General features: G+C 32.8%; 3 protein-coding genes across 3 annotated transcripts; 1 reads left to right on the top strand and 2 right to left on the bottom strand.

Moving 5' to 3' along the window:
* Positions 1 to 2,182: 2,182 nt before the first annotated feature.
* On the top strand, positions 2,183 to 4,687 carry NAEGRDRAFT_47006 (uncharacterized protein; the record flags this gene model as incomplete). Its single annotated transcript, XM_002680621.1, has 1 exon — positions 2,183 to 4,687. The coding sequence occupies one exon, from the start codon at positions 2,183 to 2,185 to the stop codon at positions 4,685 to 4,687; it is 2,505 nt and encodes an 834-aa protein (XP_002680667.1).
* A 205-nt stretch (positions 4,688 to 4,892) lies between these two features.
* On the bottom strand, positions 4,893 to 7,102 carry NAEGRDRAFT_64357 (uncharacterized protein; the record flags this gene model as incomplete). The annotated part of the gene is made up of 3 exons (XM_002680497.1): positions 4,893 to 5,096; positions 5,142 to 5,565; positions 5,610 to 7,102. The coding sequence occupies 3 exons, from the start codon at positions 7,100 to 7,102 to the stop codon at positions 4,893 to 4,895; spliced, it is 2,121 nt and encodes a 706-aa protein (XP_002680543.1).
* Positions 7,103 to 12,318: 5,216 nt separating this feature from the next.
* On the bottom strand, positions 12,319 to 12,964 carry NAEGRDRAFT_31264 (uncharacterized protein; the record flags this gene model as incomplete). Its single annotated transcript, XM_002680496.1, has 2 exons — positions 12,319 to 12,466; positions 12,516 to 12,964. Coding segments are annotated over 2 exons (597 nt in total), but the record flags the coding sequence as incomplete, so codon positions are not given.
* Positions 12,965 to 13,874: the final 910 nt, after the last annotated feature.

Genomic DNA, 13,874 nt, shown 5'->3' with positions numbered 1-13,874 from the left:
TTGGCTCATTAGATATTGAGTTGTCACTCTATCATTTTACTATAGAACTTTGACATAAAATCAAGGATTATGCTCCAAATCACTTATTTTATATGAAACTAGTCTAGAATTGATTACACACATTCTATACATCATTTATATACATCTATATACGTTTTGAAACAATTCATAAAACTTACATTCAGTCAATCAGTAAATGTTCAATGTCAATAGTGATTATATCCAAGTGTACACTCTATCTCAGCGAAAGTACATCCAACCGTCATGTAACTTTACCAGATACATTTAATCACACTGATATACATCTGGAATCAATTTTAATGTTTTAGAATTGAATTCAGTATGATAATAATATCAATCTGTCAAATTGTCAGATTTCAACATATAGAATATACTCCATCTCATTCATTTTACAAAATATCATACAAGTATCAAATATGAATACACTCCTCTTGATAAGGAGAACAATCTGACAAAGTTTCACATTGATGGCTCTGTATCTTACAGTCAACCAATATACCTTAGAATATAGTTTACATTCCATCTCAATCATTTCAAAGAGTTATTGATCAATTCCAACACCAGTATGTTACTCACACATTATAGTACAATTCATGTTTCAAGAGTGATTTCTATGATAAAGTTGATGGAAGTGAGTGCCAAATGGCACATTCACTTCCAATATAGTAGTAAGCTTTGTTAATCCTTTCGATTCTGAGCCATTTTCACATCAACTTGAATCTATTTTTAACTTTTCCGCGCGTTTTTCGGTTTGATCAAGCGGCAAAAATAATTTTGATCAAGTGATTTTATTGCCACTAGCCACCATCATAACTTGATATATATAAATATTTAACAATTTCACATCAGCCGAATATTGTGCCCCATTACAATCACCATCTTTTGACATCATTTGTGATATATATTGTTAATGTATTTAAGGAGAAAAGCTTAATAAATAGGGGTTGACATGGGATCCAAACCCAATGAGTATATTCACGTCCCAAACATTTGACTTCTCAAAGTCCATAATACAAAAGTTAGTTCTGACCTGACCTTTAAATATCTATCAATACAAGAAATGAAACAATCAAATTTACATCATTAATAGATGATAAGAAATATAATCAATGATATGAATCTTCACTAAGTAATCTCTTAAATAACCCAAATAAATCAACTCTGAATCCTAACCAAACCCTACAGAATTAGTGGGGAATATGCACACACTTTTTTCGACAATGGAAGCTGTATTGAAATAGTGCAAACAATTCACTCAAATCCTCCAGTTTTGCGTACCGTGAATGCTACAGTCTATTTCGTTGACCAGACCACACAAGAATACACAAAACATGGTGCTCATGTTCGTTTGGGTGTCGAAGGTCACGGTCCTGTTAGGTGTCCTCCACGCTCTTATATCCAAATTGTTAGTCCACAACCTTTCGATTAGTTTGTTGAAAAACAACGTCTTTATCGATGAGAGGCAGTACATTCTGAAAGGAATAAATTGGAATTTATCGAGTTCTATTGTTATTGATAGTAACTGTTTTGATTACAGAGGCTTCGTCAAGAAGCAGAAGAAAAAGTACTTTTGGAAAGGACAGATCTTAATGAAGCATTCCAATTTTAATGAAGGTCCATTCCATGAGGAGAGTTCTCCCTTTGCTTCCTTCCACGCCAACCATTACTAAAGTCACCAAAATACCAGCTTGGAATCGTTCCGTAACACGCATATTGTGCAAGCCTTTTCAACATCATCTAACTTGTCTCCTTTTGGTTCTTCAACACATTTATCAACACAGTGTCTAACCATTTCATTGATTTCATCACCCTGCTAAATAGGTATATTGGTATTCCAACCTAAGACTGCTGGTTCTTCTTCTGGTGCACAAATTAGAAAATCTGTCAAAACTGAAAATAATGATGTGAATAATCTCTCGCCTAAATTGCGAATATAATTGCCTTAAATTAATTTTCCAGATAATGTCTTTAAGAAAAACGTGTACAACCTTAGTTAAAAATATTTAGATTTCCAGAAGTCAGTGATTGCCAAAGTGAATAATGCCAACAACCAATTTTCTCTTCTACAAGTAATTCATCATTCCCACAGAGGCATAGTATTGGATGAATTTTATTCGAATTTAATTGCCTTATTACTTTTTGTTTATATAAATCAAAAAAAATGTACCATCCACCTACCATCACTTCACCACCACAACTAGAAGCAGAACCAACCGAAGAATTAAAAAGAAAATATAAATATTCCTTATTTGATGATAACTCTTCTTCAAAAAGAGCAAAACCAAATTATTATAATTCATTTAAGCATTTATCACATTCGGAAGTATTGAAACTTGTTAGTGAAGATCTTTTGTTATCACTCGACCAAGATGAAATTGATGTTTTGAAGAAGGAAAAAGTAAATGATAAAATTCCATTGAATGCTCTTTGTGGAAGTCATTTAATCTTGGCTATTGAACAATATAAAACAGCCATCGAATCCAAGAAAACACCAGAAGAAGCCAAACGATTAATGGTTGAAGATTTGATGGAAGATGATAAAATTCCATCAAAAGATATTGCCCGAACAATTGCTAATTGGTTAATTGAGATGGAAACATTGAAGACAAACATTGTTTCAGACAGTTTAAAACTCCCGAAAGAATTTGATGATTCTCCATTTGATTGGTTCGAATCTCTTGTTAAGGTTAACTTGAAAGAATGTTTCCTTAATAATGTCGATAAATCCTACACTCCTGAGGAAGGAACAATTCAAGGATTTTATAATCGAGAGACATTTGCCCATGATGTGGAAGAATTAGTGCGACATGATTTGAACATTTTTCATACAAACAAAACGAAACCAATTGAAAGAAAAGGATATTTTAAGTATGGAATTCTATCCAATGGTACAGGTAGTGGAAAGTCAAGAGCTTGTAAGGAAATTCGAAACATTGTTCTTACAATGAACATGGATTCTGAACATAAATATAGAAAATTACATTGTAATCTTTCCTTAGACACTGGAAACACCTTAACAAGTGATGAGATTAACGGTTATTCCAAACAAGAAACTGAAGGGAAAATGTTTGGATTACGAATTTTAGCAAGATTAATGGGGTGTCCAGTCAGTTATTTAGTGGAATTGCTAAATCCTTACTTTAAAACTCTTTATTATACCACCAATTTCTTCACATTACAAAACATTACAAGAAAATTGGAACAATTTATTAACAACGATGAAATTTTACTCATGACCATTTCTCTGGATGAGGTTCAATTCCTATACCAAATGTTTGGAACTATTAAGGATGATTCAACACTTACTCCATGGCAACGTCCTTTATACGCCATTGGATATTATATGGTGAACACTGACACTGTCAATTTAAATTTAAGTAGAGTTTGTTTGATTCCAATTCTATCAGGTCTTGACCACATCTCTGATCTACGATTTGATGAAACAGAGTTTGGATATCAAGAATTAACATTACCACCTCTTTGCCCATCACAATTGGGTACAATTTTAAAGGAATATTTAAGTAATAGTTATTTTAAATGTTCAACTACAATGATTAATATGATGAGCATTACCAACAATGTAACTATACGAAGAATGGGAGTTTTGCTATTTGAGGCCTTAATAATACCTGAAGTGTTGAACCTTACTTTGAGAGGAATTGCGTCCTTTTTAACAAAGGTGACATTTCAAGAATGGAAAAATCAGTCTGATGTTCTATTTCCAGAATTGAAAAAGAATATCGATAAAGTAATTAAAGGGTATCTTGTTAAGCAAGAATCATTCAACGACCCATCAGTTCAATCCGAATTATTACCACGTTTATTGTGTGGATTGAATGTTTCACTGACAAGAGAAGAAAAGGATCTCTTCTTGAAAGGATTGATTTATAAAACTCCAACAGGTCGCCTGTATATAGCACCACGATACTTTAGACAACTAGTCAAGAAAGATCCTTACATTTCAAGTAAGATACTAAAAGAACAAGAAATTCATCCCAGAGATTTTGAGAGAATTGATTTGAAATGTATTTGTTATAGGATTGGAATTCTTAGACAACTCACAAAACCTCTTATCACTATTAAGGAATTGTTTCCATCCTGTAAGACTGGTGATGATTCTAACAAGTTATTTGAATTGGATGAAAATGAGTACAAGATTGTATCTCATGTCACGTTCATTTCTAAAGACAAAGAGAATAATATTGTTAAAATTGACAGCTCCAAATGTATGAACAATCCCTCAGAAATTTATTCATACACTTCTGATACGCATCCCTGCGTTGATGCACATTTTTGGTTAAATATTTGTAAACCTAAAGAATCTCTATTCCTCATCCATTACAAAAATTATTCACTGGAATCTAATTTGAGTATTGTACAGTGGTTGGATAAGAATCAGTTTTCAGATGTTGCACTCAAAGAGTTCGAGAATGTTGAAGTATATTTCGTCATGATTACAACAACTAGAATACATGATGAAGAAATGAAGAAATTGGAACAACACAAACATTATGACAAGGTTATTTTAATAAGTCATCAAGATGTTGCAAGTGAAGAGTACTTTCCTTGCAACTTGTTGCCATACTACAAGGGATTTTTATTTCAAAATGTTTCAAAATTGGCTACTACACCACCCTTTAAGAATATAAATGCTTTAGAAAATTAGTGAATGATTCTCAAATAAATGTAGAATTACCAATCATTATTAATGTCAATATGGTTCATTTCTGTTATACTGATCCTTTCTTTTCCATAAATATTGGAGCAGTGGCAATTGTGCTTAAAAAATAAGTATTACATTGCTAGGTTCCTTAAATGTGAAAGTTGTCTTCCATGTAAAAAATATTTTAATTCCAATCCTCTACGTCCACTTATTTAGTACACCTTAATGAAATATATTTTTCCAAATCTCTTTTAGAACATGGCTTGGTTAGAATACCATCAATTAAACCAATATCATCAATTTTTGATAAGGAAATAGTTACATTTCCTGTAAGAAGATAAATACTAAAGTCTGAACCATATTTTTGTCGTAGCTCTTTTGCAGCTTCCAACCCATTCATATTTGGCATATTCTACGTAGAATATTAAATTAATTATTGAACTTTGAAATTACATACCATATCTGTTATTACTACTTTGTGCGTTTTAGGGTTAAAACTCTTAACCAATTCAGCTCCATCTGCAACGAAATCAGTTTTGTATCCTAGACCATTAATCATTTTTACAATAACCTTTCTATTAATTGGATTATCCTCTGCAATAATAATCTCTGAACTGAATTGAGACTCTTCAACTGTCTTTTCTCGTTGTTCAAGATTTGACATTAAGGAAAGATAATTTTGGTGAACATTGAGATGCATTTCAATTCTCTTATTTTCTGCTTCCATAATTGAGTCAACTTCATTGATCAGTTGATTATCTGACAATTTAAACGGTAAATCAATTACGAAATTACTACCCTTTCCAACTTCAGAAAAGACGTCAATCCTTCCTTCCATAGATTTGACAAGATGAGAAACGGTTGTTAAACCCAATCCAGAACTGAGAGAGTTAGTAAATGATTATTTGAAATGGTTTTCACTTACCTTGGTACTTTTGATTGAAGGTTATTTTGAAGTTGAACAAATGGTTCAAATATTGATTCAATTAAGTGTGGTGGAATACCATTTCCATGATCAATACAGTTAAATCTCACTAATAGATTGTCATCCTTTCTGTTAATAACTTGACATGACAATACCACCTCTCCATCCGGTTTTGATGCTTTCACTGCATTTGTGAGGAGATTCGAAAGTATTTGATGAAGCTTTGAAGCGTTTGACAATACAAGCTTATTCTTAATTTGTTCGTCAAGTTGAAATGTTAACTTGACTTTGAAAATTGATGCATATCCAGAAATTATTCCTCTCATTGATAAGAGTGACTCATAGAGATTAAAACTTCTCACATTTTGAGAATTTGGCACCTCAGCAATTTCATGCTCAATTTTTACAATTTGTAAAATATCTTCTATTAAAAGTAACAAGACACTATTTGATGAAACAATGGTATCGACTAAGTCATTCTGCTTTTCATTCAGTGGTGTTTCTTTCAACAATTCTAAACATCCAATACTGGACATGATAGGACATCTGAACTCGTGTGAAATGTGGGCCATGAAACGACTTCTTGCCTCTAAGGCATGTTCCAGTGCCAGCCTAGTTTCCTGTAATTTATCCACCTTATATTTTAGATAGCCAGTCACATTTACCATATAATATGAAAATATCCAAACACAACAAGTAATTCCCAAGTATTCAATTAACATGTTTACCAACTCGGGCGAAAATCCATTATTAATAAATTCAATCACACCAAAGTATCCCAAACTCCCAACAAACAGAGCAGTCATATAATAAGTTGGAAACAATCCCCAAAAAGTTGATTTCAAGTAAACATTATTCGAGCCAGTAAACCACATAAAAGTAAGAGGAATGAAAATAATTTTGTGAGTTGGATGAAGGAAAAACCTAACAGTGAATATTGTAAAGGACAAGATCATTCTCACCTTTTCATAACCGTCACTACTGGCAAAAGAATCTCCATACGACATTGCAGAATTAATGTTTTTCCTATTGATTAATATTTGTAATAGCATTACACTTATATTAAGCAAATTTCCCTGCCATGAAATATGTAATCGACCATACAGTATTGCTAGAATATAGGTAGTTAAAAAGACGACCATCACGTTGATTCTATTGGCAACAATGAACAACATTACTTTTTCTAAATTATTATTACATCTCTCTCTCAACCTGGCATCTAAATTAAATTCATCGGAGGAGGAGGTACTTTTAGGGTTTGTGGTGGTGCTAGTTTGGGTGAAATGGGAAGTACCTTTAGCAGGTGATGTAGGTGGTTTGAACATGGTTGATGATAATTCCTCTTTAAAGTGATGGTGTTCTTCTCCGATTTGTTTTTGTGATGATGATGTTGAAGAAGATTCTATTGTTGTTTGTGGACTTGTAAGAGTACTGGTAGCGTGTGATGCCTTGGAAGGCAACGCCACAGCAGCAGCTGTTTGCGTATTGGACATTTTTTAAGGACTGTTTCTATTAGGACAAGCAAACCTCCAGATTAGGCGACACTGAAAACCTTTATTTGTGTTGGGAAGAGTCCTTAATCATCTAATTGTACGGAAATGGCGATATTTTGTTATCAGGTGAAAAAAAATATTTTCTACAAACGGTCTTCAGTGGATTTTAGATGTGGATCGAATAGCAAAATATTTTTCTGTGACGACTGGATTTTCCTATTTTCAATAATTTTGAATAAAAAAATACTCCAGTTTTTCATCAACATGTTCTTATCTAATTGTTTTCGACAATTCTTCATCATATTAAAAACCATTCAATGTACAACAGGATAGGACTATGGGAACTACACACAATTATTTTGGAGAAAATTTATTGACAGTTACGGATTTTAGAAGGCAAGTGTTAATTTTCAAAAAACAATTGATGAATTGAAGAACTAAAAGTAATACGTATTACTTGTTGACATCAACCATAGGTTAACAATGTAATGTGTGCGAATGTTTTAATTCAAGATTGTTTCTATCAAATTGTTAATATTTCATCATGATGCTCAACATGTAGAACAAGTAGAACACCATAGCCTTGTTCTAATTCATCACTAACATAACGCCAGAAAGTTATTAAACCTGCCTTCAACCACTTACAAAGTTGGAGAAGATGCAAGTAAACTTAATTTTCATCAAAATATTAATTTTAATATTTTCGGGATCACTAACAACAAGTTGAGTACCACCCAACAACACCAAGTGGTTGACAATCATCATGTGGCTTAATATTGTTTTACCACTTTCCATGTTTCAAATATCGAAGTGGTAGGTTACTTGTAATTTTTATCACTGTCATCCGAACCATAGCTATTCTTCATCTGCTTTGTCATTCCTCCCAACAACAACAATAAACACAACTCTATCATACCGTCTACCTCTCCATCCACTTTCATGACTTCATCTCTTACATTGCTTCTTCTGTCCTTCATCGACATAATAAAAATTAAAAAATATTTCCCTAATGACGGGATTTACCCCTGAACCGCAAAAAACCACATTTCATCAGAATCACACAGCTAAACAACAGGGTTGGTGTTTTTCATAAATTGTACCCTGTATTTAACTATTAAGTTTTATTAAATTCGGGAGTTGATTTTTCGAAAAAAGAATAGAGGGCGGCTACTTTTGAAAAACAACTACCTCATTCCGAAAAACAACAGACCACCAAAATTCAATTCCTAAATGGCTAACACACCATAGCACACAAATTTGGTTTATTCAATTTTTAGAATTGTCACATCACACTCATCACACCAATTTACAAGTCACAAACACTATTCAACTTCAATTCGACTTCTCTTTTTCAAAGCTGAACTCAAATAGTCTTTGATCTTGTCCTTGATTTCACTGAAGAGACACTCATTTTGAAAAGTCAAGCAAATATCCTCTACCAACTGAATGTCAAGGTGTTCTCCTTCATTGATTTTATCTGAAATAACAACCTCTTCAAATCTAATCTTGGCTCCAACACCATCTACAGAAAGCACTTTTATTGGAAAGAAGAATTTCTAAATTAAGAAGTCTATCATTTATGAAACATTAAAAATGAATCAAAAAGCGTTAAGAAGAAAAACATTCAATACACAAAAACATACAGAGAACGAAAACGTATCAAGAAGGTTGTAAAAGAGACTATGAAGATATTAGCAAAAATGTAACAAAGGAACAATTATTAACTGGAAATTTGAAATTGGAAATAGATGAATCAAATTTGAAATCTGGACAACAAGAAGTAATTTTTCATGAGCAAGAGAGTTTCAGTTTTGGAGAATTGGGAGGATTTGATTTAAATGACAATAGTAGTAGTATTGTTGACGAATCATTGTATAAGGGGTAAGCGGTGAATGTTGTTACAGCAATAACAATTATTCTCTTTATTATTGTATTTTTCGAGATTGCAACATCAAAGATTGGATTGTTATTGAAATTATTAGGAGAATTGCTTCCCAAAGATCATTTATTATGTAAAACTAAAGATGCTCTGTTGAAATATGTGCTCAACTTTGGCAAAATGGCAAAGGTATTTAATTCTACGACTAATCGATAAGAATCATGTAAGTATTTAAATTAATTAATTTATTGATATCTTTAGGATTTCCGTATTAATACATCCCTTTCAGATTTGGTGGTCAAGACTGTTTCAGGGAACATTGTTAGTGTCAAATCAATGGATTTTTCACTTAAATCAATCTCAATATGCTTTTACTAGCAGTGGAAAGTAAGTGGTTTCATAACTAAATTGCAACTAATATTTTAGACGTGTAATAATCACAAGTTTTATTGAGAAGAACAATACTGTATCTGCTATTTTGGATAATTACGTGGATGGGAAATTTACTCACACTTTCACGGAGCCAATTACTAACCTCAAAGACCTCGCATTTTCATTTGTTGATTCATTTGGTCTTGGTCATTTTTCCAACCATTCCATTCTGCTAAGTTGACTCTTAATAAAAGTTTAGGTTATGATTGTAAAAAATTCAAGTCCTCAATTTATTGCAAATCAACCCCTCACTTTTTCAAAAAGCCAGGTCTGGATTTGATAAAAACCACTGTTCAGATAGTGGTACCTGATTTTACCCCTCGATTTTTTGCAAACTACCACTTATTTCCGTCATTAGGGTTTAAAATAAAAAAATAAATCAATATCACATCTTCCTTTATCATCAAAAGCAAAATCTTCATCAATGTAGCAATTCTCATCATCACTGTGCAAGGAAAGAAAAGAAATATTCATTTTCCTAGAGAACACTCTAACATTTACAATCTAGATAAATCTGTTGTTGGTGTTGTAGGAGATGTAAAATCATCGGTAGTAGGAAAGTCTAGTGGAGAAACAGCTGAAACCATCGATTGTCTTCTACAAGAATTAGCCTTGTTAGCCCAAATGGGACTATATGTAAAGAGTACAATACCAGCAAATACAGATACTCCAAAGCCATGAAGGAAATAATCAATAATATGATAATTTGGTAAATAGAGAGAAGTCACGATGGACATGGCAACTGATAACATTAAAATTCCCATACAGAGGAGGATTCCAGTGACGAGTAGCAGGATTTTAGTGTATGGACTATTCATTAATTGAATGAATGATTGAGAGGAGGTATTGTTGGCCTTGATTTTGTTCTTTTTGATTGTTTGGATTAGACGAATGCCACTAGATGTGAATATTACAACTTGAAATATGGAAATGGAAATGTAAACGATAAATAATGAGGCATAGATTGGAGTAACATCGAATTTGAGATCGCCTGTCTTTTTGAGTAGATTGACCAGCGCATTAGAGATACACAATCCCGTACAAATTACAAATGAAATAATGGTAGCTCCAATAACGAATCCAAGAACAACTCGATAGACAATTTGATTCATTGCTCTTGCCTTTCGAACAGTTGACAAGCTGTTCATCATCTCATTGAGGAAAATAGATTGATAATTCAACTTACAATACATATTGAATGAAACCCATTACAAATATTCCAAAAGGAATCATTTGAAAGAAGGAGATAAAATTCTCAATGAATCCACTAGCCCACATTACTTGTTGATACACTAAAATGGATGCCTTATCAATTTTGTTGCTATTCAAATTCGCATACAATCCTATACCATTATAAATTAGTCTGAATACCAAAGCGAACAAATACATCAAGATAAATAGGGAAAGTAAGATGTAAAGAATTGCTTGATTCCTAACCAATTGTTTTCTTGCTCTTATCATTTGTATGATGGAATAGACAAGGACAAATGACAGGTAAACCAGAAAGAAGGCGGAATTGGCAACCGATGTCGAGTTGGTAATGAAGGTAGGAAGATATTTAGAAGTTATGTTGGCAGCAGTCATATTTGAGTAATCTATCGCTTGCACTGTCAGTAATCCTGGCATACCCAGGTCAATAAGTGTTGTTGGTTGAGACATTTTTCTGTTTGTTTCATTTGCCAATTTAATAATCATTAGAAACTTGTTTGATCTCTTCAATCAACACCTGTCCAAATTTGTCTATCTCAATCAAATCGTTTACGATAACCAATGATAATATCAGAGATAGAATGGAACAGCTTAACCATTAGTAAAATCAATAAATGACAAATAAAGATGAGATACAACAAAGCTCCTCGTTTGTTGAACTTCTTGATAAAAGAATTAGTTTAATAATTTTGTAATGCAATATTGCTAATCTCAAAATCTGTTGCAAATGATCTAATATTCTGATTGACTGTTGTGTGATAATTGAGAATCATTTGGAATGTATCATATTCTGAACTTCCTTCCCTTGTGAAACAATCAAAAACTTGCAACAAATGATTAAACTATCTTCTGGATTAGTTCAACATGTTCATATACTCTAACAATTTTTCCATAACTTCTGATTGGTCAATTTTGCTTTCTCTTACCCAGTCAAATACTTGGAAAGATCTTTCAAAGTCCTTATATTTCAAATTCTTCTTTTGTTGTTCCAATTCGTATAGCCATTCATCTGATTCAAAACTATTTTCCTTGAAAATTTCATAAATTGTTGAAATGTCCTTTTGTGAATCATGAATAAGACTGTCAGGTTTTGGCGGAATTGATGGTTGCAACGTTATTTTCTACTAGTAGATAGGATTTGTTGGATATCTGTGCTTGATTGGAGTAAAATCCTATCACTGGATGGAGTGGAGCCATCATGTTGTGGGCTGTTTACATTATTAGTCTGTAAACTATCAATGTGTTGTTTCAAAATCATTAGACAACCGAGAATGGTTTCAAAATTTGGTCTGTTTTGATAGTTTTCACACCAGCAAGCTTTCATTAGCTCCATATAATCTGATACGAGACTGACAACATGTTCTTTTTGATGAGGATAATAGTTTGAAAATTCTGGCATGTATTCTTCGAGCCATTCCATCATGATTTCAGAATCTGCTTCATTGTTAAATCCTTGCCATGGAATGTAAGGTCTTTCACCTTTCAAAACTCTTGCCAATACTGAAAATGGTGTCAAATGTTCAGAAGTTTTCTTTTGTTGACCATTTTCATTCAAGTTGACCGATTGAAATAGATGAAGTTTGGGAGATTTCGTATTAATATAAGGACTATCCTCAAAGAATAATTGCCACATTATAATACTAAAACTGAAAACATCCACAGAGATTGTAATTTTGTTTTTTTCATCATGTTCCGATTGTAATAATTCAGGAGCCAAGTAGAAGAGTGTTCCTGCATAGAGAGTTGTCGTATGAGCAGTGCTTTCCATAATTTTTGAAATTCCAAAATCACAAACTTTGGCAGTCCAGTTGGCATCCATCAAAATATTGGCAGGTTTCAAATCTCTAATTTTCATTGGTAAAATTCTAATATTCTTAATATGAACACACTTACCTATGAATTATTTTCAAACTGTGTAAATAAACCATTCCACATGCAATGTCAATTAAGAGTTTCAACTTTTCAGAGAAGGTTACTGATATTTCTTGACGTTTCATATCTTGAATATACTTTTCCAAGCTTCCTCTTTCCAAATATTCAACTACGAGGTATTGCTTGTGTTGTGTTAGTGAAACACCATAAAATAGCACAATATTAGGATGTCTCAATCGACATAACATTGCAGCTTCCTTTTCAATTTCATCAGAATTGGCAGTGTCTTCAATTTTCAAACATTTGATAGCAACAGGATGGTGATGCCACTTTCCCAAATAGACAACTCCTGATCCACCTTCTCCAATCTTCTTTTCTGGAAATATCTGATCGATACTAATGATGAAGGACACTTGTTGTCTCTTACCAGATCCTGTACTGTTGACAGTTTGTAGAGAATGATCCTCCATGTAGGTTATTTCGTTTTCCAACAATCTCTTCTCAATGTCCTTTTCTGCTTTATCTCTTTTAACCCAATAATTAACTTTTCGAGTTATTTTAACACATAAATAGGTACAAACTGCTACCATTCCCACAGAGAATGATAATGTGAGTACGGTTAGAGTTACAGCCACAGCAATAACATAATCATAGGATGGCTTTTGCTGACAAATGAAATCATAAGATTTTCCATAATTGGCTGGTTTTAAACTTGTATCAGAAGGGCATGGTTCAACAATAATTGGAATTTCAGAAATGGTAACACTAAACGCGCTCACCAATGTCAATTTTGTTGAGTCAAAATCTGTTTGATTGATAACGGAAATGAATATGTTACCGAATGAATAACCTTGTCTTTCTAATTGGAATTTATCACTATTTTTGATGCCTAATTCACTTGTTTCCTTCAATACTGGAATGTATTGGTCAAAAATGTCAAAAGCTTCAGGAAAAAGTGAGAATACCTGCCCAGGATAAATTTTGATTCCATTCGAATCTAAATAATTATACTGTTTTCCATCAATTGAGTATTTCCAATTGACTGTGTAAACTATTGAACTCATATCATCCCCATAAGTCAATCCTTGATTATTTGAAAATTCGTTACTTTCAATTAGCGAGCTAGAAAATGTTTGATTAAGTATTGAGCTAATGAAAAGTGCTCCTCCAGCAAAATCAGCTTTGCAATCTTTAAAAGTATTACCTTCAATACTCAACTCATCGGGTCTGCTAATACTAATACCACCTCCTCTAGTGGCTGTATTACCATCGAAAGAGCTTCTGAATATCACTAGGGATGAATCTGATCCATTTTCAACGAGAAACGAAACAGCTCCTCCACTACCAATACAATTATTATCTGTACAATAGGTTAGACTT

The sequence above is a fragment of the Naegleria gruberi genome, assembly GCF_000004985.1.
Source record: "Naegleria gruberi genomic scaffold NAEGRscaffold_9, whole genome shotgun sequence".
NCBI lineage: Eukaryota > Heterolobosea > Eutetramitea > Acrasida > Naegleriidae > Naegleria > Naegleria gruberi.
The sequence above is the reverse complement of the archived record's forward strand: the minus strand, read 5'-3'. Positions and strand labels throughout refer to the sequence as shown.